Genomic DNA, 26,158 nt, shown 5'->3' with positions numbered 1-26,158 from the left:
AACTGTTCAGGAAGTAGATGGAGAATAATTAAAGCTCTCGTGTAGAAGTCCAACTTATTTTGGATCCTTGTGGAGAGTTTAATCTTAGAGTTTGTACAGCTGTTGAGTTTTTAGAGTCACATGGATTGTTGTGACATTTAATAACCGAGTCCTGAAATAAAATTACAGTTGTGGATTTCTGTCATTTAGTCTGGACTAAACAAATAACAGCAGCATAAATCTCAAACGTCATTATGAGGAGTCTGGATTGAGGTTTCTCACTTGATAATGATCAAAACATGAAATTTAGGTTGGTTTAAAGGAATATTCCACCTTAAATCTTTGAATGTTGACCTAAAAGGTTGGTTTCAGGAAGTATTCCACCTACAAGGTCCTCGCACATCCACCTTAAAGGAACATTCCACCAAAAATCCTTGGACATGCACCTAAAATGTTGCTTTAACAGAGTATTCCATCCAAAATCCTCAAAGAGACCTGAGGGGCTGGTTAAAAAGAATATTCCACCTAAAACCTCCAATATAGACCCGAAAGGGTGGTTTACAAAAAAATCCTTCAGTGTAGATCAAAAAAAGTTAGTATGGAGGAATATTCCACCTGAAATGTAGACCTGAGAAGTTGGTTTGGAAGAATATACCGTCCTAAACATCCTTAAATGTAGACGAAAAGATGGTTTGGAAGCAAATTCCACCTAAAATCCTCCAATGTAGACCTACAAGGTGAATTTAATGGTATATTCCACCTAAAATTCACTGCTGGAGACCTTGGAGGTTGGTCTGATGGTATATTCCACCCAACATCCTTGAACATAAACTTAAAAAGTTCGTTCAAAGGAATATTCCACCTAAAAGCCTTCAATGTAGACCAAAAAAATCTTGGTGTAAAGGAGTATTCCACCTTAAATTTAGACCTAAAGGATGGTTTGGAGTAATATTCTACTCTAAAATCTTCCAATGTAGACCTAAAAGGTTTATCTGATGGTATATTCTACCCAACATCCTGGAACATTTACCTAAAAGGTTGGTTTAATGGTATATTCCCAGAACCCTTGAACATCGGGCTTATAGGTATATTCCTCCCAAAATACTTAACCATACATATACCAAGAAGTCAGTGTAAAGGAAATGTAGACCTAAAAGGATTGTTTAAAGGAATATTTAAACGATTATTTTCATTATTTAATAATCTGTTATCAGTCAGAACCCTGGCAAACTTATTTTCATCAGTATTTTTTAGTGGAAGTCACAAATAAAGGAGCTCTTGGTTTTTCCCGGCGTTACTGAGTCCAAAGCTGCCGTTTCAACACAGAACGTTCACATGCATCCATAAACCTCTCAGCACTCAAACACCCACAGACAGGAGGCCGGCTGGACCGAGGCTAGGCGGTGTCCTCAGACCCACGAGTCGGTGAACTTGTTGGTCCGGTTTGAAGGCCTCCGTGTGGTCCAGTAGAAGTCCACGTAGTCGGTGTTGGCTTTGAACGGCAGCGACTGGGCGCCATCAGGTGGACCAGCTCGTCCTCGTAGGGCTCCTCCTGTAGCCTTGAGGGGACCACAGGAACATTCAGTAGCTGTTGGAGTTCTTCCTGTCAGGCTCGTGGTCGAACGGCTCTGAAGAATCTTGTACTTGTCTGGAACAATCTAACAGCCTAAACTGTTAACAGCGGTGTCAAGAAGCAAACACACAGGCATAGATTAGAACTCAAACTAGATTTATTTTAGAAAACAGATCAACTTAGAGGCATTTGTTCACACGTGGCTGAATAGGAGGCCGTCCAATCAGATTCGAGGTCTTCACTCTGTAGGTTGTTTGTTCGGTGAAACTCTTGGACCTCCATCAGCTGATGTGGATGTTTGATGTTCTTCCTCTCTAGTGCCAGATGATTCATCCATGAATTCAGCAGCTACAGACTGAAATGAAGCTCATGCTGCCGTGATTGCCGTGAGACTTCCAAAGCATGGATCACCATCTGCTGTGTTGATTCATAGCTGAATGTCAGAATGAACTGAGCTAGAAAAGCTGCTTTGAGCTGCAACATTACGGTCCGACAATCCAACACCATCACAGTTTTCATCTGGTTGTTTTGCTCCAACATGCTGTGAAGTTCAGTTTTTACCTGAATCAATACAGAGATTCTATTTCCAACCAAGACTGGAATAAAAATTAGAATGTTATGAGGTTATTAATGCAACTAAATCCTTTCAGATGGAAGGATTTACTTCTAAGTTCTAATTCAAGTTTCAGTTGGAGCACATTGCATTCACAAAGAAAAACAGCGATACCTTCATAGCAACATTTAATAAACCTAAAGCTTCCCTGTTGGCACGTTGGTGGCGTTTGTTACTGAGCATCTGAACCTTAAATCCAGTGAGACGACCATCTTCAGTCGAGGCCAGTCAGAGAACTTCAAGACCTTCCATCAGCTGGACCAGATGTGGCATCATCTCCCTCTAAACATCTGGATGACAGGAGAAAAGACAGAAATCAAACACAGATCACAGAAATACAATTTATTCACTTTCATCATTTTATAAAAGTAGCATGAACTTTATTAAACTTGACAACATCAGTAATGAAAGTAAATGTTTTTATCTCGTGTCGAAGCTAAATTTGAAGTCAATTTTAATGACAGTTTATCCTGAGGAGTGAGAATGGAGCTTTTCTTTCCTTTTTAGAATATTCCCTCAAAATATTGTTTATTATTGGCTTTAGAAGCATTTTTCTTTACTTATTTATTTTTAGATACCTCAGACTGATGCACTTTGCTTGTTTGCAGATAATTTCATGTACAATGACAATAAAGATCTTCTATTATAACATATTTTGCTAAAACAAGAACTGCAAACCTTCTCAACCATCTCTCAGTCTGCAAAATTCCAGCTGCAACAAAGAATTATCTGATGTAGTTATTATTAGACTCTTTACTGAACCAGCCCTGGAATTAATAAAAATCTGTATATGGATATGATTTTCTCTGATGGAACCACTAACACTGCATCCAATAAAGTGAACCTCTTCTGCACTGCACACATACTACACTTTTGTATAACTCTGGATGTCAGAGTAAAGGCAGACAGATCCACCAATCAGCCACAACATTCTGACCACTGACAGCTGAAGAGAACAACATCCATCATCTTGTTCTAATGTAACATTCTGCTGGGAAACCTTGACGTTCATGTGGATGTTTGACATGTACCACCACCTAAACACTGCAGGACAAACAACCCCCTAGTCTCCATGGCAACAGCAGTCCTTGATACCAGCTGCCACCCTCAGCAGGACAATCTAAAACTACTCAGGAGTGGTCCGAGGAACACGACAGAGCTAAGCTGTTCACCTGGGTTCCACACTCCCCACATCCAGATCTGATTGAGCATCTGTGGGATGGTCCAGGATCAGCCTGGTCTAGGTAGGACCCACCCTGCAACCCACAGGATCCACAGAATCCACAGGACATCCCCAGAGGTTCTGATGAACCACTGGGTCAGAGGAGTTTTAGCAGCATAAAGGGACCAACACAGTATTAGTCAGGTGGTCAGAATGTTATACTGTTACATTGTCATGCTGATTATATGATCAGTAAATGTTACCATCAATTATAACGTCCACATTGATCAGGAAAAAAAAAACAACTATCAGTTCATTCAGAAACTGTGGGGTTAAACCTAAAAACACAGATCTCAACAGCAGTTTGTTTCAAAGCAGAACACCAGCCGGTTTTCACTAAAGAAGGTTTCAGAGCAACAATTAAATGACAGTTTTGTTCTCATTAAGTTCACAGAGTCAGAGTCAGCCAAAATAATGTATACACACATCAGGAAAAGAAAAACTTTTACAAATATTTCATTTGTATAAGTACTTCTATACATATAGATTCCTCTTTCTAAGTTTGATCAAATCACGATAACTGTGTCCTGTTGTACGATGTTTTCCCAACAGATGGCGCGACCCTCATGAATGGAGCATCAACAAGTGACGTCTGCAACACAACAGAAATGTCTGGAAGCCAGTGGCCACCACTTTGAGGACCTCTTGTAATTGTAGAGGCCAAAGATAACTTTTATTAATCTCGTGATGTCTGAATAAATTTGGTATTGAAATATTTATGCAAGTTTTGCTTTTCCTGATGTGTGTAAACATTATTTTGGCTGACTCTGTATGATGGGTTTCTGACAGGTCACCAGGCAACATCTTTTTATAGTAATGACAAACATACCTGCATTCTACAGGAGTGATTTTCCTCATGTGCAGGTAAAGATGTGTGAGGAGCTTAGAGATGACAGGAGCAGGAGTCATCCTCCCTAATTCAGCTTCCACCTAGAAACAGAAAGACCACAAACAAACACACAGACTCTCAAACGTTCAACCTCACAGCCTCAAAATATCTGTTTAGGAAGTGTTGTTTCTAAATTCTGCTGAAAGCATTGACAGACATTCTCTTACAAGGTTGTGTAAAAAGCAGCCTGTCCTCTGAGCTACTGAGAAATCTTCCTGAACAAAGTTTCTACGTGTAAATCGGCTCAACAAAAACTAAAGTCTCAGTCACAGATAACAGGTATCGCAAATTATAAACAACTTTCTTTGTTAACTCAGACTTTCTGCTTCAACCTCACATAAAATGGGGAGCTTAACTCGTCAGGTGACGGAAAATGAACTTCTTGTGCAGTTCTAGATCCAAAAGTAGGATGTTTTATCTCATGTTTTACTACAAATACAGGCAATAATAAATAAATACAATGGCTGGTTGTTAGTTTAGTCACTGTTAATGTCACTTTATATCCTGGACTGAACTTGAGCAGTGAAAGAGAAGGAATTTAATGAAATTATGGAGATTCAGAGAGGTAATGCTGCACAATGTTAAGTGTGGTTTAATTCAAAGCAACTAAATGTTAAACTTCAGTGCAGCTAAACGGGTTTCAGTTAACCTTAAAGTAAAATAACTTTTTAAAAGCTAAAATACACATCAGAGAAATACAGGTTGAGGAGTTCGTTCTCATAATAAGGACAGCTGCAGCAGCAACTAACACAGGTGTTCAGCGGTAAGTTAGCCACCTGTGTTAATTAGCCCGCTAGCTAACTTAGCCGCTTAGCTAGCTAACTTAGCCGCTTAGCTAGCTAACGCGTCCGGACCAACTGCTCAAACACGACAAAACACAACTCTTCACAAGTCGCTGACTTAACGTACAACAAAACAACGCTACTGGTTAGAAGTATTTATCTTCTTACCGTGTTTTACTCCAAAAACAAGGTCAACAGCAGCCAGAGATGCTACCAGACGAGCTGACCATAGACACATATAGCAGACTAGATACGCTAGCGCGCTGTCTTACGTATATATCTATGGTCTGATCAGTCACTGCTCTCTGGTTCCACCCTCTGAGAATCTTGTTGTCGTTTGGCTCCGCACTTCCTGATGACCACTTCCGGTCTCAGAAAATCAAAAAGCGGACCTTTTTTCGTTTCTGTCTCTTACTGATTTTATTTTTTCGTTATTCTGAATATAAAATGAAAATCAAATCGTTTTCCCTTTTTGATCATGAGAAGGAAAAACACCTTCTATTTCAATTATATTTTTTGTATTTTAAAAAGAAAATCAAATAACCACTCGTTTTTGTTTTTCAATAACCGTTTCAGAACGGAAAATCCAATTGCCAAAATATACACGGACCATTCTCACATCCATATGTTTTAAATCATCTGCCGGATTTTGCATCTCCTTTGTAACATTCTTGTTTCATTTTTGTAATTTTGTCTAATTTTTGGCATTTTTGTCTAATTTTTGTGCTTTTTTGTATAATTTTCTTGTCTGTCTTTTCTAAAAACATCTCTCCTTTTTGTCAATTTTATGTCTCTTTTTTATGTTTTTTGTTTTTATTCGTAATTTTGTGTCTCATTTTACTCATCGTGTCATTTTGTGTTTCATTTTGTAATTTTTGTGTAATTTTTAAAATCTTTTTTGTCTCCTCTGTGGTTTTTTTTGTAATTCCGCATCTCCTTTTACTATGGTTTTTTGTTGTTGTCATTTTAGTCATTTTCTGTCTCATTCTAATCATTTTTGTGTCATTTTGTTTTGTATTTTGGTTGTTTTTGTGTAATTTTATTTTTTTTGTGTGTCTTAGTTTGGTCATATTTGTGTCTCACTTTGTCATTTTTTTCTCTTTTCTATGCTTTTTGTTTGTATTTGTAATTTTGTGTTTCATTTGAATAATTTTAGTGTCACTTTGTGTCGCATTCTGGTTGTTTTTGTGTAATTTTGCACAAGGAGTGTAATTTAGTGTTTAAATTAAGAAATGCAACATACCAAACTTTTATGTCCAGCTTCCAGTCAACAATAGGTCATTTTTTTACAGAATGTCTCAGGACTCAACCTGACCAAAGATAAAGACATTTACCTTGAGATGTGGACTTACATTGAATCATACTTATGCAAATGGAATAAATGAAGTGGCAGCTACCAAAATGTGAAAATTTTCACTAATGATACCCTCAAAGGGGACAAAAGCCATGCTCTATTTTTTGAACCAGTTTCATGTCCTCTAAGTTAATACACAAATCAAACATGCACACTAACAGCAGCAGGTTGTGGTGCACTGTTCTTAGTTCCAGCATATCTTTGCTAGTACAGCCTGATGGGAACAGCAGGCTGTGTTCCCAAACTGTATGCATGTGACATTTGTGGCCTGTATACAGAGATATTTAATCTGTGTATGAGTACCGTCAGCACAAACATGTGGTTTTGCCATTGTAGCAGAATCTAAATATGATAAGAATGAATGTCTGCCTACAGAGGTTCTTAATGGCAACTCGATGGTGGACACCGGTCTCCCAGGTTTGCATCTTATCATAGAGGACCACAAATCCCCCCCTGTTGTTCTGCGGCTTCATGAGGAGAACAAAAATGTTTTGCACCGACCATGTTAAAAGTGCAAGGAACCATATTCACACACACGATGGTTGACTCCAGTAAGTTAAAGCTGTGGTCTGCACTGATGTTAACTCACAGTGCCTCAAAAATAACATTTGGCTTCAAAAATTGTCACACAAACTCCTTAATAAAACCAAACACCACATGGCATCTTTAGAGACAGCCTTGGAGTCTTGCCAGTCTTTTCTTCAGGAGGAAATTACATCATGTGGAGCAGGTCATGTGATCTGGAATTAACACACTTCCTTTAGAGGTGTTTTTGTAATGGGGAACTTAGTGGAAAGGGATTTCTCAGACACAGATACAATTTGTTATTTTCCATATAAAATCTGATATATTGCCAAAAAAGAAATATCTGTCATGATTATCTCAACTTAATAAAAAGAACACAATACAAACTATTTCTGAATCAGCTCATTTTATTATTGTTTAGCTAATTAGGAGGTGGTTGTTATTAAATTGGGACGGTTATTTAGTTGACATTTTAATAATATCCAGTCATTTTTATTAATAAGTGATTGTTTCCATAATAAATAATTGTGGCATTTGTAAAGATATGATCGTGATGAACATAAAAAACATTTGTTTTTTTATTTTTAATAAAAATATATGCAAGATATATCCCATGGACTTCAAACGTCCCTCAGTTATGCACTGACCCAGCAAAACATGCACAGTGATAGAATCCACATTTCTAGACTTGCACATGATCATTCAAATAAAACAAATCGTATCTGATGCAACCATTAACTGTACAGTATACAAAACAATAAAACAGTCTTGATCTCACATTCATTTAGTAATCATGCTCTTGATGAAACAGAGAGCTGACTAGCTACATGTCATTCACTGAACTATACAAAAGATTCATCAACTGGAAACAGTTTAGAATAAAATAACACTGCAATGGCCACTTTTTTCAGTCATTGCAAAGAATAAAGCTGTCTCTGACATGCTGGCAGTCTTACTAATGAAGCTGCAAACTTTCCAGCAGGAAAAAACTTCAAAAAACAGGTCACATATTCTTTAAGAACAAATTGACTTTGTTTTACTGCAATATGCTTACTTTGCACTTATGCGTCATTATCATAATGTGTCACCTCATCACTTTTTCCTGTAGGCAATGGATATTAGCCACCATCTTAGCTCTTTAAGTGATAGTTTCTTTGCTTCTGCCCGCTGTGATTCCTCTCATTAATGCAAGCCATTCTCCATCACCGTCCTCTGTGAAGGGACTCTCCTCATGCAGGCCACACCACTCTGACAAGGATGAAATTACTGTTAGCTTTCACACCTAATTAAGGTGTAGATGGTTCACCTTCAATACAGTTGACTGTATTGATGTCATTCTCTTACAAGACAGGGCTAAGGCTGGAAGTAGCTGCACTTACGGTTGCTGGATGGATCCTGTACATGTTGCTTTTGAGAATATTTCTCCAGTAGTTCTGCAACAACTGCATCTGTCAGCTCTTTTCCACTCAGCTCCAGAGCTCATGCATAGACCAATGACTGCTTTTCTACAACAGCAATGATTTTATTTCTGCTATATACAAAAGTTGCAATTGGGGTTATAACTGTACTACATTCATTACATAAGCTCTAGAACAGAATAGAATAGAATAGAATAGAATAGAATAGAATAGAATAGAATAGAATAGAATAGAATAGAATAGAATAACTATTCCATTCTAATAATACATACAACAAAAGGTTTGATAAGTTTGCTTTTCTACTTCTGTGCAGTTCCTTTTTGGTCAACACCACAATGTGAAAAGATCAGAATATTTCTCTTTTGAGGGACATATTTAAATGCATTTAACACATGACCTCAGCACAGAAAGAAAAGTTCAGTCAGAAGAAAAGAAAAAAAATTTACATTCCTTTCTAAATGTACTTTTAAACCGAAAAACACAGAAAGCAGTCCCCACTCTGAATAGAAATGTCCTTTTAGAAATTACTTTTGTACCACTTTTCTCTCCACCTTTGCAATATTAAAAACAAAAATGCTGCTTTTGAAATTTGAAAGAATTATAGAATAATTGTAATTGTGTCCAAATCCTAATATGAAATATGTTTAAATGGCAACTGCAAGCTGATATGTGGTTGGAAGTTGCTTTTTGTAATCCTTTATCGAGCTTATAATAGTAAATAATCATCAGTCTGTGAGAACATGCTGTATTTTTACAAGTAGCTGAACTGAGGGCAATAAAACACACAGCTGAGAGACAAACGCTCAGTAACATATAGAACGGAGATGAGTAGAAAATGGATTTTTTGCTTCGAGCGAGTTTTAAACACTACATTTTGTGTGATACTGCACATGCTTATGTGTGTGTGGGTTTTGTGTGCTGCATAAGTGAGTGACAAAAGGTGAGCAAATTAGTAGTTCTTACATGCAGGTTGGCAGGGGAGCTTTAGAGGAGCCTTGAACATCAGCAGCTCCTGATGAAGAGCTTGGAAGTGCTTGAAACGGCGTTTGATTTTCCACAAGAAGTCCCTGTGGCTCAGCTCAACTGTGTAGAGATTTGGATTCAGCACCTTTGAGGTGAGCGTTTCAAAAGGAGACAGTTCATCTTCATCACATCAATAGTCGCTTACAAGAAGTTTAGAGGAGATGAAACACATATAACGATACAGTACTGCCTTTAAGGATAAGTTTGGGGATTGTGATATTAAGAAACGTTTGATCGGAAAAGGTGAGGCTTACAGTTTTATCAAAATAATGAGTGAAGAGCGCCTTTTAAAGAGGTTCAGATGGGGCGTGTGACAAGTGATGACTCAGTATCTGGTTTAAAGTCAATTAAATCTGACTCACCTTTGTTGTAGATGTCTGTTCCACCTCTGTTGCTCAGACGAAAATAGTAATGTTTTCTAAGAACACTTTGGAGGCCAATGCCTTTAGTGGGGGGAGGATGTAGAAAAAGGGAATCGTTCTTGCTTCTAGGAAGTAGCAAGAAAACAAAGATTTCAGTCTGAGGAATCCATTTTATGTTCCTAACTGGGATTAAACAGACGCATGCCCACTGGAAATTGGAACCAGTGTTAACATGTATGAATCTGGAATGTAAAAAAACGAGTGACTTGACTATCTTTATTTTCTGTATTTAAGTCTGCCTTTAAGTCTACCTTTATTCCTAAAACAGCCTCAACTCTTTCTGGTGGAAGATGTTGGAAAATGCCTTTGAGATAGACCTTTATCGCAGCAGATATTGTGACGTGTCGTAGCAGGAAAGGCACATATGCATTAATGATGGAGTTCCAACTGTGTGTGTTGGCTCTCTGTCATGGCTTGCTGGGATACTTAAAGGAACTGAGCCAGTGTTAATGAAATTTGTTCCACCTGCGCTTCTCCTGCAATGACAAGTCAAAATGTCTTCTGTGAAGAAGGTCTTTTTTGGCCCACGTTGACATGATTGCATCACATCATTTCATCAGACTTGTCAGCTGCTCATTCAGGCTGGAAATCACCTGCTTTACCACATCCCAAACGTGTCTCATTGGATTCAGATCTGGTGTCTGGTTGAGGTCACTGAGGGACACTGAACTCATAAAACCAGAGTCAGCATTCGCTTTGTGACTTGGTGCATTCTGCTCAAAATTGCCATTAGAAGATGGTAAATTTTGGCAATAAAGGAATGCACATGATCAGCAACAGTACTAATGGTCTATTTATATTAAACAGCCCTTTACAACATCATCACCAGCCAACACAGCAGAGGTTGGATAAATTGAGTTATGCTGTTTGTGCCCAATTCTGACTGTGCCATTTGTGTGCCTTTCCGGAAACTCAGATTCAGCAGACAAAGTTGTGTTTTCAATTGTCCACTTTAGTCAGAAAATTCATATTTGTTTAATAGCAAGCAGAACATACATAGAGTTTAACATCTTAGCTCTAGTTTTGCACAGCGATATTTGGAGTGCTGGGGCAGGGGTGGGGCAAACAGGCAACAATGCTAGGATGCAGCGCAGACGGAGAGGTGGGGAATTCTGTGGTCTAAATTAACCTTCTGCATTGGGAGGAATCATATTTGTATGTAATAGTGCAGCTTAAGTTAACTGCCTGAACTAGCACAATGGCTTTGTTCCATTTTTTGGTGAACTTGTGCCCACTGCAGCCTCAGATGTCTGTTGTTAGCTGACAGTGACAGGAGCTGAATCCAGCGTAGTATTCTGCCAGTGTAGAACATCTCAATTATGATTCAGTGTTTTGTTCGTGTATTGACTTTGTTGCTCACTACAGTGAAAAGGAAAGGTTACCTGAGTCACCAGTCTGGTCGTTCTCCTCTGACCTCTCTCTTCAACAATACACTTCCATCAGCATGCCTCCCCTTCACTTGATGCTTTCAGTTGCAACAGTCAATTACAAGTTCACTCTAGGGACTATTGGGCTTTCTTCTATTCTGATGTTTGATTTGAACATGAATTCTCCATTTTTCTGACATGTATCTGCATAATTTTATACAGATACCAACCTTCTTCCACACAATTGACTAATTGAATACTTTCATCACTAAGCTGTGCAGGTAATAATATATATACATATAGAGAGAGATATTTCACTGACCTTGTGGTGTTCTATTATAGCTATTTCAATGGCAGCAGATTGCTTTGTTCCCAGCGTCAGTGAGCACATCTAATGAGTTTAGGTTAACAAAGAAAGGGCTTATTGCAGAGCGATCGCGAACCAGGACACGATGCTCTACTTTACTCCCGAAATGGCCTAGTTTCCGAAAAGTACCAAGAAACTTCCTCAGACATGCTTGTTTCTTTCTCCTTTGTCTCGCTGCACTCTTGCCACACCTTATTCTCGCAAGCAACTGAAAACTTGGCATCAATTCGCAAGTTACGCCCAACTTACTAACTAGGCAAATTTTAATATATTGCATTTTAATTGTCTGAAAAAATTACATATATTTGATGTTTGAGGTCTAAAGGGGATAAACACACATTAGCCCAAGAGAGTTTTTTTTTCCAATGAGCAAAAATAGTTGCATCTATTTTTGCTGTAAGTATTCATGTTCTTACATATATAAAGTTTGCTTGTCATTAGTAAACACTTTGTTAACAAGCAAGACTTTGGAGAATTTCACTGTATGTCACCCACTGTGATCAGAGAAAGGAAAACAATGCCAACTATGATTAACGGCTAATGATGAAAAACACATGCAGGCTGCATCGTTCATCTCAGGATGTTGCGTGATGCTAAGTCATTTCTTCACTTTCACGCCATTTGACCCTGACCTTTCCTCTCTGCTGCAATTCTTTGTCAGACTGCACACAATCAATGTCTGTCACCTTCTGCGTGATCACAAAAACAGTGGACCCTCCCTGACAGGTTCTCTACTGGCAGCCCTGTCTCGATGCATTTGGGCAAACCAGATCTTCCATTGGTGGTACTGGGACATCCCCCCTCATTATCCCCTCTGCCCCGCCCTGGACATCTCTCTGGAAGTGATGCTAATAACATGAATTTCAACTGACTGACATGGGTGAAGAACCAGGAGATGAAATCCATACTTCATGCATTTTGCATGCAGTGGTAATTAGGCAATTTTTGGGGTACTAAATGCTTCTGCCGAACCATCCATGTTCCTGGTGAGACAGGAAAAATCCGTGTGAGAGCTTGTAAAATCAAAAAACGGAGTAAATTAAGAATTATAAGAGCACTCCAAACTGATTTAAACATTTCTGGTAGAGATAGGAGATACCAGAGAAGGCTCGGTAAGCCATAATACCTTTCACCAATCTTGATCTTCAAACCCTGAAGTTTCGCCAAACTGGCAGCACCCAGAAAAATTGTCTGTGTCGATAGCAGGGGTGATGTTTTGAAGCATAGCCTTAATTATGTGTGCTTTCTTGCTGAATAAGTGTCTGCTTCTCTAACCATCCTTGAGACCCATTTTAAAGGTCTGAGAATGTGCCCCTGACAATCTTTCCCCCCTTTCGTCGCCCTGGGCCCCTGACTCTGGCCATTAGGGAGATTCCTTGTCTTCCCTAAGCAATGACAGGTGAAATGGAGCACAAAATCCCAAAGCCTGCCATGGGCCTCTCCACAACCTCAGCACCTCTAATTCTTACAGACACTCATCTTTCCATTAGCACTTCTTTACACTCATATAATTTTATGACAGACAACAGATTACCAGTGTTTGAGAGGAAATATATACATGATGCCGTAATGTCATGTACCATTGCAGTCTACCTGACAGGCAGTTTGAGCTCATTCCGTGCAAGTGCAGGATGAAAGGTGGGCTATGTACACTTCTGATTCACATCCTTTGATATTGTAGAAAAATAAACTTTCTTTGTTACCCTGAGGAATAGCTTGACATGATCTCTCTGTTCTGCCCACCTGGTGAAATTCATCTCCTATGAACTTATAAATTGAAAACATCAAATAAGAGGTGTAAAAATACGTCGACACAAAAGGGTAGAAATATGCAAATATGCAAAGCTGCTATGTGTTTTCAAATAACAAAGCTCTTTGTTTCTTTGTCACGCCCTACAGACTGTTACTGCTGACTTTTTAAAAGAAAATACGTCTGTGTTTTCTGTTATCAGATTTTTCTTTTTACATTAATTTGAAAAAATATCTGAACAACTTACATAAAATATTATAAAGGATTCTATTGCAACTTTAAGCTAATTACATGCATTATAATTTGCTTATTAATTAGATTCCATGCAGAACTATATACTCCAACAACCTGTTAATTAGGTCACTGCATCATTTGCATTACAAATACATAAAACAAAACAAAAGACATTTTATTTGTATAGTAACAATCCTCTTCATGACCGTGCAGATGGTAAACTTCAAGATGGAGTTGATAATTTACAGACAAAAGACGGATGGCAACTTGGTTTCATGCTATACTGTATTGCTGGGTAGGCTATTTGGCACTCTCATGCAATGGACTCCAACCTGATGTTTTAGTTCCTTCGCAAAAGTGAAAGAAGGACTGAAAAATCAATGACTGGATTATAACAACATGTCAGAGGCTGTTCCAGCAAGAGATAATTAATTGAGAAAGAAGGTGATAGTACAAAAGGGTCAGTTTTTAGGCTTACTTCTGCATTGCAAGACTACACTATTCAATCTGTCCAAAAAAAGAATGGAAAAATAATCCTAGTAGAAGACAGGAGAACAGAACAGACATAAACAATATTTGCAGCTTGAAACTGAAACAGCTTAATGGAATAAAGCCATCAATACTTTTATTGTTTATACACCTGTATGTTTCCTACTGTAACATGTGTGATGTGTGTTGTCTTGCACAGCCTGTGGTAGCCAGGTCTCTCCAATTACCAAGCCAGTGCTTCTGTTTCAGAAGACAGGTGGTCCTGAACACACCTCTCTTTGTGTGAGCATGGCAGGGTTGGATGTGGTGGCCACTTGAAACCTGAGTGAGACTGCAAGAGCTGTTCATGACAGCACCTGGACACTTTTATCCTAATCTAACAATTGTGAGGTGTTGCACTGTGTGAAGCCAGTCTGTTCTCCCATAGCTGAGTCTACAAAGCAGTGGGCACATTAGCAGACCAGCATTCTGCACCTGAGTGTAGCCTGAGCTCTAAAGAGAATAAAACAATGTTGCTGATTCAACACTTATTTATAGTTAGAAAGATTGCTGTATGATTAAAATTGAAAAATGTATTTTGAATTAACATTTGTACAGCTAAAACAGATTCACATGTTGGCAAATTGCAGTTGAATCAACAATGTATTTTGAAAATGTCTGCGCCATTGAAATATCTCCATTTTATTTTCTCAGTGTGCCTACTGTTCACCTTTCTGCTGGAATATTTAAAGTTGTATGACAACTCTGAGGCAAACATTTCAAATAGCATAAGTCACTGTAATGCAAAGAAAATTATAAAACAAAGATCAAAAAACATCTGAAAAGCACTGAAAGACGAAAAAACTAACAAAAGTTTATGCAACTGCTCTAACTTCTCATAGTTTTCTGCTGGGAATGGACTATGTTTGATATTTCTTCCTAATTTAAGGGATAAAAACTTCTCTCTTCTTGTCTTTTTCCACATTTTTGTTAATTACATTGTTATTATAGAGAAAAATGTGTATACTTCATTCAGCTTGTGTGTGTGTTGTTTCCTTTTGTTTTTTACTTGTTCTAATTAATTTAATTTTATCCTGCTGTATTTTGTACATTAACTTTTACATGTTTTTTTTTAATCTTTGCCCTTTAAAGAACTTTTTTGATATGTATATAAAAAAAACTAAAAACCTGAGGGACAAGGTGCTATACACAACTTGCTTGCTTTCTATCCTCACTGTCTGAACTTATAGTTTGATAAACTCCAGATATCATTTGGAGATTTAAAAACAGAAAAGGGCTGAAGAGCTTTAACAAGTAATCTACCTCAGAAAAAAATATTTGTAGTCAATATTTATTAGCTGTAAATGTAATAAAAGAATCTGGGAATCCAAACTGCATTGCTATTTTTGCCTTTAAGAGCTCTTTCCATATCCATCCTCACTACAGCGCGGCATTCATTCCACTGCAGCAATTGGCCGAAACTGAACACGTGACACTGACGCCGGAGCGGAAGTGTGTGAGCCTGAGAGTGTATGTTTGTTTACAGCCACGAAATCTCCGTTTTTACCTTGCCAGGACTGACTTGTGTGACTGAAAAACTTCACTCTTCGGTTTAACACTTAAAACGGACAGCGAGCAATGCCTCTGTAGCTAGTCCCGTGAGTTTGTCACTTTATTACAGTGTAATAACCGGAATAAAACCCGCTAACAAGGCATGCTAATGTTAAGCATCGTTAGCTCGCACCCTTCAGCTTCCACCGTGGTGTGGCAGTGACAGCAAAATTATATTAGCTGTGCAACGAAGTGCAGAATTTATCGCTGCATTTGTGTGGAGGCATGACTGTTGTGTATTTCAGTGTGTTTACTCGTTAGCTAGCTGTCAGAGAAGCTAACATGAGGTTACACAAGACAGGGTGACCTCTCTCATCATGTCTCTGCAAAGATAAGGTATGAATCCACACTGGGTTTTAAAAACTGTCTCAATGGCCAACTTATTAGTATTTGCAATACATCATTTGGATCCATATTTAGCATCTGACATTGCATGCCTCTGTCTGAAACCTTCCTCTTCCCCTCAGGGACTAGATAATGATGCAGAATGACCAAAGACAAGCTGCAATATGGCATTGACTGAAGTGTACTGGGATCATCATATGCCACTGCCAAAGCTTGCTCCAATCCAAGCCAAGGTTACTGTCGCCCTGGTGGCACTCCTGTGCTTCATTAACAGTTATGACGGGGAGTTTGTGTTTGATGATTCTGAAGCAATTGTCAACAATAAGGTAATTTTCCCCCTTTTTTACACAGTGTGGTCCCACTTACAGAAATACAACAGAAATATGCAAAAACAATGATCTTTCCTCGTGTTATAGAAATGCTGCATCAAGTGGTGTCTTCCACATGTCAGTGTTGGTACAGTCAGCCTCATTTCATGTTTGTGTTGCAGGATTTGAGACCAACAGCACCTCTGAACAACATCTGGAGCAATGACTTCTGGGGAAGCAACCTGAGTAGCAACTCTAGTCACAAATCCTACCGACCTCTCACTGTCCTTACATTTAGGTACGGAGTCCTGTTCACCGTCTGAATACACACACTGCTGATAAATCATTGCCATGTTACACTACAACATTCACAACATCCCTGTCAGTAATTTAATTACAGTAATGACTCGGCTGACAAAACTTCACTCTACTTGTTTGTTTCATCTATTTTTTTGTACTTCGGGTTCCATCTACACAGATACTTCTTCTTTTTTTAAGGGGTCACAATCTGTGGCCAGATGATATCTTAGCAAATTTTCAGAAATATCCTTCATGTGTACTAACACGTCATAAGCTGAATATCACATGGCCTTTCACACTGGGAATGTGTGTGCTGGTGTAATCATGAAGCATACAGTTGGTTGTTTAGCTATAGAAAATACTATGGAGTATAATCGTGTATGGGGCTGTTTTTTTTTCTTAATCTTACCGCTGCTGGATGTCGGATTTCTTTACCACCCGCTACTGCAGTGTGTGCATCTTTTATCTCTTTGTAGTGATGCAGTAAATTCATAATTACATTCATAAGAATTAGTTATTCCAGGGCAGTAATTGCACATTTTATACATTTGTCAGTAGTATCTTGTTGTTCTAAGGGAAATGTGTACGAGGTAGAATGGAGAAGCATGCTGCCTCAACCCACAGGTAGTAAATTTGCCCCCGTTGTGTTTCAATGCTTTGCACATTTATCACAATGGAATCTGGTTAATTTCCATCTTGGTTAGTAACAACTGAAAAATTATCCACGTCAGTCTTGCCTTACTTTGCTTTTGTATTGTGAAAACCCACATTATCTCTCATTTAGTTTTGTTTGTTGAGTCCATTCTTCTGGCTATTGATAAACCCCTGGAACTGCAATTTAATTTTTAACCTCATGTCCACAATAAAATTAAAACTGTCTGATTCAGTGATATTTGGGTCCAGTGGGATCGGCAGGAAGTGACTGATAAGACCCAATCAGGATGCAGATGTGGGTGTCTGCATTATGGTCTTCAAATGTCTCAGTTTCTGCCAGTCCAGACTCAAATTCAATCTCAGAGTTCTCGAACTAAAACTTGGTCAGACAGCTTACAAAACTCTCTATTTTAGAGGTTCTGAAATGGCAAAGTAGTTTGGACACTAACTGTAAATGTTGTTAAACAAAATTAATTAGTGTGGATACAGCCTCGGGATACCTGGCTGTGCTTAATGATTACTCTAACCATGTGGACAACACATGCCTGTTAAAGTCTTTCTTACCGTTTGCCAATTGCATAATCATGTCAAATTAGTCTTAACAATAGCTTCCACCCCCCTCACAGATACTTTATGTCCTCACCTATTTTCTCCTACACCTGCCATACATTTAGCCCCAGGGTTTTCCCTCTCTTGCTGTTGCAGGCTTAACTACCTCGTGGCAGGAGGCTTGCACCCTGTTGGCTTCCACGTGCTGAACATCGTCCTCCATGCTGTCATATCTGCCCTTATGATCGACGTGTTTGCTATACTGATTGGTGGACTGGCCTATGATGAGAAGGGTAGGATACTGAACCATGCTCCCAAGACCTCTCTGCTAGCAGCTGTGTTCTTTGCAGCACACCCAGTTCACACTGAGAGTGTAAGTAGAATTCATTCCTGTTAAGTGTTTTTTTTTTTGTACACAGAACAGTAAATGCAATGTTTCAACACAATTTTTTTAATTTTGAGAATGAATTCCATTGGCTTTAAAAGCTCTGTGTGGCATATTTAAACTTAGCATGAGTGCAGTGAGCGTGACTTTGTTGAAAAAAAATTCCTTCTTTGTTGCGGAATAGTGAGTATTGTTGCGGAATAGTGAGTATAAGATTGAAGTTTGATAGTTTTGGGTTTGGGAGCTCATATTGAGACCGTGCTGTACAGTATGACAGAACCTCACATTGTCCAGTATGACACCATAATAAAAGTGCAGCTACTGTTCCGATGAAGACTGTGCTGCCATATACTCATACATTCCTTTCCAGCTATCCTATTGATACTTTTTTTTTTTAAAGTAAGCAAAACGGTGTCAAGAGAATCTAAAATTATTCAAATGGAAGTGAATACAAATGTAGTTGTGATCACTGCTTCACTGCATTTGCGTTTTTTTGTTTTTTTTAATAGAGTAAACATGGCAAATCTTTAAACAAATGAATTTGGAAAGCCAAACCAGTCATATGCTTACTCACATTATCATGTTGCCCTGCCATATCGTAATCTATGAGTACATTAGACAACTCCAGTTTTTTCTTTGAACATGATTTGGGTCAATTGCTTAATTGCTGATAAGGTCAACAGTTACTGTTGTGGGCCTATACAGCTCATTGAAATATACTGGCTGTGATTTTGAGCTACAAATAAACTTTTCTTAACAATATAGACTCCCTACAGCAGCGTACCATGGCATCTTGACATACTAGTCCAGAGGTTTTATTACTAAACATCCAGTGGTTTCATGCCAAGAACAAAAGCCCTGTCTCAGCTGGGAGTGCAGGGTTAAGGTGCGTGCAGTAGCACGGCCTGACTATTAGCTGTGTTGGGATGCTTATTGACCAGCCAGCATATGTGTTTTTGCTGTAAAGCTTGGCTGGAAGGCAGCAATTCCCCCTCTCCATTCTCTTTAATCATGCAGGGCAAGGACAGGGTGAGACCTGGGGGGGTGGGAGGGAGGAAGACTGTTGGCTTAGGCCTGCTGTATGTATCAAAGCCAGCAACCCCAGGATGCCAACCATACTGTACCCACACACTGTATAGAACACACACACCAACGGGCCACGCTGATAATGAGAACTTCTTTCCACCTCTCTTAATAAGCTTCCAGTTGTAACTGAATGCACCACAGTATGATTGCATTCATGTACATCAACATGATACATATGATATTACTGTTTCATAAAGCATACTTGGTGGTTTAACTTGTTTTTTTTCCTGTCTTATGTGTCATGTCTTTTAATCTCTTGCGACTTACCTCCCTTCATCTCAAAAAGGTGGCTGGCATTGTAGGTCGAGCGGACCTTTTATGCGCTCTGTTCTTCCAGCTGTCGTTTCTCACCTACTGCAAAGCTTTTAACAAAGGTAGATATTTAATACAAGTATTACTCTTTAAATACACATCAATACTGTGCTTTAAAGAGGACTGTCCACACGTACTGATAAATATGTTGCCAGCTTTTAACATTGTCTGGCTGCTGGTTTTTAAATGCATCTGTTTGAACTCACACATTTTAAGTCTTTGCTGTCTCTAACCGGCTCGGTCTTGGCTTTGTGTTCTCAGGGAGTGACAGAGATGACAGGTTTTCTGTCCAGTGGGTTGTGGTCAGCCTCTTGCTGTGTGCTGCAGCAATGCTTTGTAAAGAACAAGGCATCACCGTCTTGGTATGAAGTCTTTTGCAAAGCCATTTTTAGAGTTGATGATTTCATCACACCCAGTGGTATCACTGTGAAAAAGAGAGATCTCATCAGTGAAACAACATAAATAGTCTATACAGACATGCCAATTGATTTTTATCTAAGTTTTTAATTCTTGCTTACATGAAAAGTCTAAGAGCCTCATGTTTTTCTCATCTGTGAAAAGAGCTAAAGATCCATTTTGTTGCTGACCTATATAAATTTTAAATGCCGTTTCTCCCTCCTTGTCTATGTATTTTCCTTCAGGGTGTGAATGCAGCCTTTGATGTCCTCCTGATCTGTAATGTTAATGTGTATGAACTCAGCCAGAGGCTACTCCTTAGGAAGAATCCACTTGATGTGAGTTACGTTTAATGTACCCACCCCCTCTTTTCTGTCATAAATTATGCACTCCCTTTTATGATTAATGTCACATCACATACATTTTCTATGTAAATCAGTATGATTTTCTGTATATTACAAATGTAACATTACTTGAAAGTAACTAACGAGCATTAATTGTCAGTGACATGTGTTAATGTTTTACTGATAGGTAAGTGAGATATTCCGAATGGGGTTGCTGACACGATTGGCCCTCATGGGTCTTGGAGGACTCTTAATGCTCTATGCACGCTGGAGGATAATGGGAACAGGACCACCAGCATTCACTGAAGTAGACAACCCTGCCTCTTTTGCAGAAAGTGTATTTCTTAGAGTGAGTAAGATTGGTTTTTGGAGTTCATTTATTTGGAAACACAACATTTAAGCATCTTACACGTAATTTTATCCTGAAATAATACTTGCAGCCTTGAATTATTAAGGCTATGAAACAGGATCTATGCAGTTATGAACTTCCTTTATTGTGGCATATTTCATTTTTTCAAGATTTAAGATAAATATTTAATATTGTGTTGTCTGAAGTATTTTTTTAAAATTTTTTAATAGTGAATTTGCTTCTGAATTTTAAATGCTCTTCTTCCTGCATCTTTCTCTGCTCTCCCCCGTTCTGGCCCCATCCTGTTTCCTTTTGATTGGCAGATAGTGAACTATAATTACTACTACTCTCTTAATGCCTGGCTGCTGCTGTGTCCCTGGTGGCTGTGTTTTGATTGGTCCATGGGCTGTGTGCCTCTCATTAAGTCAGCCACTGATTGGAGGATGGTGTGGCTGCTGCTGCTCTGGTGCATCCTGATAGGCTTGATAAGCCAAGCCTTATGCTCGCAGGACAGCCAGAGAAGGAGGTAAGCAAGCACAGCCATCTCACACTATCTCTACATGAAATGAAGAACACGTTGGCCTGTCCAGACTTCCACTTGATTATGAAAATAGATTATATCCACTGCAGTGTGACCAGAGAACCACTTCTCCATTGCTGTTAGAGGACTTGTCTGTTGGTTAGATAAAGACTGTGTGAGGGGTTCATCAAGAAAGTTCTCAGAGTTTTGGATGCCTTTTTCATCCATTCATTGAGCCTAGATTTCTTTAGCTCAAACCTCATCTCCATACAGTGTCAGACTGGCTGGGTGATATAGTTAAAGTAATTATCATGATAAAGTGTTTCACATCATCATATAAGATGATGCACAGCTCAGTATCTGTGGTTTTTCTAGGGGTGTTAATCACTGTTAAGAACTACTCCTGGACTTTTGTCGACAATAAATCCTGCTGCCGTTGAATGCTGACTTCTGGTGATTTTTTTGAAGATCCTTAACATTTTGAACACTGTCAAGTCTTAGACTCTGGCCCTTGATTTGAGACTTCGTCTCCACTTCATCATGACCAGTGCAAAGCTGCAAAGCTAACCCTGCTGCGCTGAGGTGATGGTTTTAAGTGGCTGGCCAAGATTGAGTATCCTTAGACAGTGAATCTCTTAAGGTAGACACAGCGACTGGTGACAACGCCAGTTTCTGGTGGCTGCAGCGTCTACCAGGAGAGGCAATGAAACTCCGAAGCAGCAACAGACTAGCACACCTAGGGGGACCTGCATGGATGCTGAGAGAGAAAACAACAGAGTGCAAAGGGGCTCCATTATCAAGACATGATTGGCTGTTTATGAACCAGGGAAGCTGCATGTGGTTTGCTCATGCAACCAAATTTGTGTTTTTGTTATGTGGTTTTAAGAAGTTTTACGTGAAACTCCTGATATTGCTATTGCTTTATCGCTCAACCCTAGTGTTAAACTTCATTTTTGTGTCATGTACATATGTGTAGTCTTGTTGCATTGTGTTGTCTTTTCCTCTCCCTACCAGGACACTAACCTTGGGCCTGGTGCTGCTGGTGGTCCCTTTCCTGCCTGCCTGCAACATTTTTTTCAGAGTGGGCTTTGTGATTGCTGAGAGAGTGCTCTACCTGTCTTCGGCCGGCTACTGTCTACTGCTGGCTTACTCTCTGGGACACTGCTTCTGCCGCTGGTCCAAACACAGGGTAGGGTTAAACTGTACAATAAAAGGTCACGCTAAAATAAGGATACCACACCTTGACGAACCGTGTTTCCAGCAAAGATTCAACATAGTTATTTTTCTAATGTCACCAGGTCGCACTGTCCAGATTTCAATTCTTTTATCTAACCAACTGTTTATGCAGCTTTGATGATTCAGTAACTCAGTGATGCTGAGCAGTGACATGCATGGGAAATGACTAATGGCTTACCTATAAAAGGATGATGCCAGCAGGCCATTTCCACAAGTTACAGAGATACATTTTTTGGGCTATTAACTCAGTGTTGTGGATAATTTATTTTCAAGTTTATCGTTGTGATCATTTACCTTATGTGGTTGTTCAATGTGTCCTTTTCGTTTCTTCTTCCAGAGGTTGCTGTGTGTCATGGTGCTTGCACTGTTGTGTGTGTATGTTGTCCGCTGTGCTCTCCGCAGTCATCAGTGGCGGTCGGAACAAAGTCTCTTCTCCAGCGCCCTGTCTGTTTGTCCGCTCAATGCCAAGGTTAGAATCTTTTGTGCTTTCCACACTTCCTGCTGTGTTTCAGTAAAATATTTAAATTTACACGTAAAAATAAATGACATTCATACACTTTAAGCGACATCCTGATGCCTTATGTGTTGATCACTGATTCCTCAGGTGCATTACAATGTCGGAAAGAACCTGGCTGACAAAGGGAACACTTCTGCTGCCGTCAGTTATTACAGAGAGGCAGTCAGGTATGTCTCCTCACAAACAATGGCTACTCTAATTGACTTCTAACAAACGAACAAGAAGTTAAATAGTCATGTTGCAATGCTGTTTATTGCTTTCAGGTTACATCCTACCTACGTCCATGCAATGAACAACCTGGGGAATATCCTGAAGGAGAAGAATGAACTCATAGAGGCAGAGCAGCTGTTGTCTAAAGCTGTTTCCATTCAGTATGTTGTCCACAATAAAAGAATACTAAACTCTATATACAAATACTGTCATTTCTTTGACAGACTTCAACTAAAAACACAGTTTCTTTGTGACAGTTTTGTATTTTTCACATCTGTGCAGACCTGACTTTGCTGCAGCTTGGATGAATCTGGGGATAGTTCAGAACAGCCTGCAGAAGTTTGAGAAAGCAGAAAAAAGCTACTGGAACGCCATCCGCTTCCGGAGAAAATACCCGGACTGTTACTACAACCTGGGACGCTTGGTGAGGTTTCAGGATGTAAACACTGTTAGTGAAGTGCTGTGTTAAAATTAAAAAAGAGATAATATTCAAACAGAAATAAGGGTTTTAGTCACATCTGAGTGCTGCTACTTTACAACTTGTAAAAAAGCAAATAAAAATAGAAAACTAATACTGCATATTTGTTGGTTCTTGCCATACATACAAGATGAATTTTATGAGAGTATTTTTCTCTTTTCTGTGCAGTATGCTGACCAGAACAGACACATTGATGCCCTGAATGCTTGGAGGAATGCAACTGTGTTAAAACCTGACCACAGTCTGGCTTGGAACAACATGGTCATTCTGCTTGACAACACCGGTAACAAAATGCACTTACTGACACTAACACAAACATTTTTTAATCACAAACCTCACTACACTTGATATCAATTACTTTAATGTTTCCTTGTGGTGTTTGTATGAGGAAAAAATAATGGATCGTTTTAATATTCTCCCATTTGTTAATATAGGTGAATTTATGAGTTACTTTATTGTCAAAGAACTCTCTGCTGTGTGGTGCAGCTTGTTACAGCATTAACAGCCAAGAAACACAGCATTGTTATTTTGGAAAAGCAGGAAATCTAAATGGCCAACAAGATTAAACCGGAAGAGCAGGAATCAGCAATGCTTGAAATTTATGTATTAAAGCTTTGTGTTGTGAGTTTTGAAGGCATTCTTCCCTGCCGTGTGGAGAATGCTCTGATTTCCAAACGCTCGAGCCGTTTTGTCAGAAGCTGCTCCCATGAGGGCGGAGTCTCCCAGGAGGGCACTGGAACTGTCCAATCAGGGCCCAGTATGTTCTTGATCAAACGTGGGCAAGCACAGCCAGAACAGCGCCCCCTCAGAGTTCCCCCACCGCATTTGTTCCCCAAATCTGACAGAAATAATTCTACCCCATCTCCCCAGCTCCCCACCAAACAAAAAAAAAATAAAAAGAGAGAGAGAAAAGAACAATAGGTGTCATTTTGAAATAGTGAGGAATTGGGAATATTGTTTTCTCTTTGGTCTTCACCCCTCCTCTTTTGTTTTGATCATTACACAAACAAAAGACCAAATCAGTGTAAATTCAGGCAGACGCGCACAGTCACACATGTAGTCACATGTTGGCAAGCTGTGTTTGAAGGGCACAGGCCATGACTCAGGACATGACTGCCATTGTCTCGCCCTCTGTTTCTCTGTCTGTCTCTCTTTCTCCAGTTCTGGCCAGACATCAGACAGATCTGTGACAGAGATCAATAACCCAGTGGGCCTTGTGTTCAACCTTAATTAGGAGACTAAACCACTCCTCCATGTGTGGAGAGGGAAAAACTCTGCTCTAGATACTGCTGACAAATAGCAGACGCTCCTTATATTAGCTGCTACCGGCGTATCTTTGAGTTTATGGTTTTAACAATCTAAAACACACTAATGTTTGGCAACATTTTTGCAATATCTCCATCGCTTGAATAGGTTCTGTGGCATTAACGTCTGCTTTGTTGTGTGGATTACACTAAAAATATACCCGAGCACGTGCCTGTAGCTGTGCTCTGACGTCATTTAATATTAATGTCTGACATTTTTGGTAATTTTCTGGTCCGTCTTCGAGGTAACTTGGGTCAAGCAGAGCTGATCGGCCGAGAGGCTCTGAGACTCCTCCCCAACGACCACACAATCATGTTTTCATTGGCCAACGTCCTGGGAAAATTACAGAAATATAAGGTCAGTCCAACACAGTACAAACAACAAACTCAGTTTATTTTTCATGCATGTTAAAGATTTTATTCCTCGCTGGTTTGTCTGTGTCTGCTCTAAGTCAGGAGTGGTAAATTTCTCTGACTAGTAAAGATAATTCAGTATGTTTTTTTCTGTTTTTCTCAGGAGTCAGAGGGCTTCTTTCTTCACGCCCTTCGGATCAACCCAAATGCTGCTAGTTGCCATGGCAATTTAGGTAAGGGTACTGCCTTTTCAATTGTGTCACATATTTTAGCGCTGCTTAGAGATTCTGTGCGCTCACAAGCAAAAAAATAAAAAATATTATTCATGCTAGCAGAAGCAATATTTTGCAGCCTACCTGTATTGAATGAACAGAATCAGCTTTAAGGTTTCTGTTTTTCCTCAGCTGTGTTGTATCATCGATGGGGGAAGCTGGAGCTGGCAAAGAAACACTATGAGCTGTCTCTAAAGTTGGACCCCGAGGCTCCCGGGACCAGAGACAACTACAACATGCTGCGACGCAAACTGGACCAGCTTAAACACAGCGCACCCTGAGGGAGCCCACTGGGCCCCCTGCCTACTGTAAAACACATTGCTCCTTTTGGTATTATTTTATCTCGCTAATTCTGGCTTTGAAACATTTGGAAATAAAGACCACGATCTCTGTATCTTGCTCTGGTTTTGTTCTTTAGCGGATAAAGTGCTTAAAGGCCGAAACAAAAGGGAAAAGCAATATGTTGCACAGCTGCAAATGCCATTTTGCAGTTTTAACTATTATTGTAGACTTTTTCATGTATGAGACCCAAGTGTTGAGTGTCTAATTTGATTTCATGGGTGTGAGATGTGTCTGGGCCAGGGGTGCTGGATGCCTGTGCTGGTTACATGGTCGGCTGCACTGTGCTGTTTTGTTGCCCCA

The 26,158-nt window shown here is 39.4% G+C and overlaps 1 protein-coding gene and 1 long non-coding RNA gene across 2 annotated transcripts; one reads left to right on the top strand and one right to left on the bottom strand.

Moving 5' to 3' along the window:
* Nucleotides 1-1,691: 1,691 nt before the first annotated feature.
* Nucleotides 1,692-5,360, bottom strand: LOC129350004 (uncharacterized). Its single transcript, XR_008603193.1, has 3 exons — nucleotides 5,227-5,360; nucleotides 4,217-4,317; nucleotides 1,692-2,455 (listed from the first exon to the last, which is right to left on the bottom strand). It is a non-coding gene; the product is annotated as an uncharacterized LOC129350004 (long non-coding RNA).
* A 10,116-nt stretch (nucleotides 5,361-15,476) lies between these two features.
* On the top strand, nucleotides 15,477-25,910 carry tmtc4 (transmembrane O-mannosyltransferase targeting cadherins 4). Its single transcript, XM_023280748.3, has 18 exons — nucleotides 15,477-15,933; nucleotides 16,065-16,268; nucleotides 16,433-16,548; nucleotides 17,910-18,126; nucleotides 19,511-19,598; nucleotides 19,798-19,898; nucleotides 20,178-20,270; nucleotides 20,464-20,625; nucleotides 20,949-21,151; nucleotides 22,160-22,334; nucleotides 22,719-22,850; nucleotides 22,986-23,065; nucleotides 23,162-23,269; nucleotides 23,391-23,532; nucleotides 23,755-23,869; nucleotides 25,136-25,248; nucleotides 25,408-25,477; nucleotides 25,649-25,910. The coding sequence occupies exons 2-18, from the start codon at nucleotides 16,107-16,109 to the stop codon at nucleotides 25,795-25,797; spliced, it is 2,226 nt and encodes a 741-aa protein (XP_023136516.2). The 5' UTR covers nucleotides 15,477-15,933; nucleotides 16,065-16,106; the 3' UTR covers nucleotides 25,798-25,910.
* Nucleotides 25,911-26,158: the final 248 nt, after the last annotated feature.

Source organism: Amphiprion ocellaris, chromosome 11 (genome assembly GCF_022539595.1).
Source record: "Amphiprion ocellaris isolate individual 3 ecotype Okinawa chromosome 11, ASM2253959v1, whole genome shotgun sequence".
NCBI lineage: Eukaryota > Metazoa > Chordata > Actinopteri > Pomacentridae > Amphiprion > Amphiprion ocellaris.
Note: the sequence above shows the minus strand (reverse complement) of the source record. Positions and strands in the feature narration are given on the sequence as shown.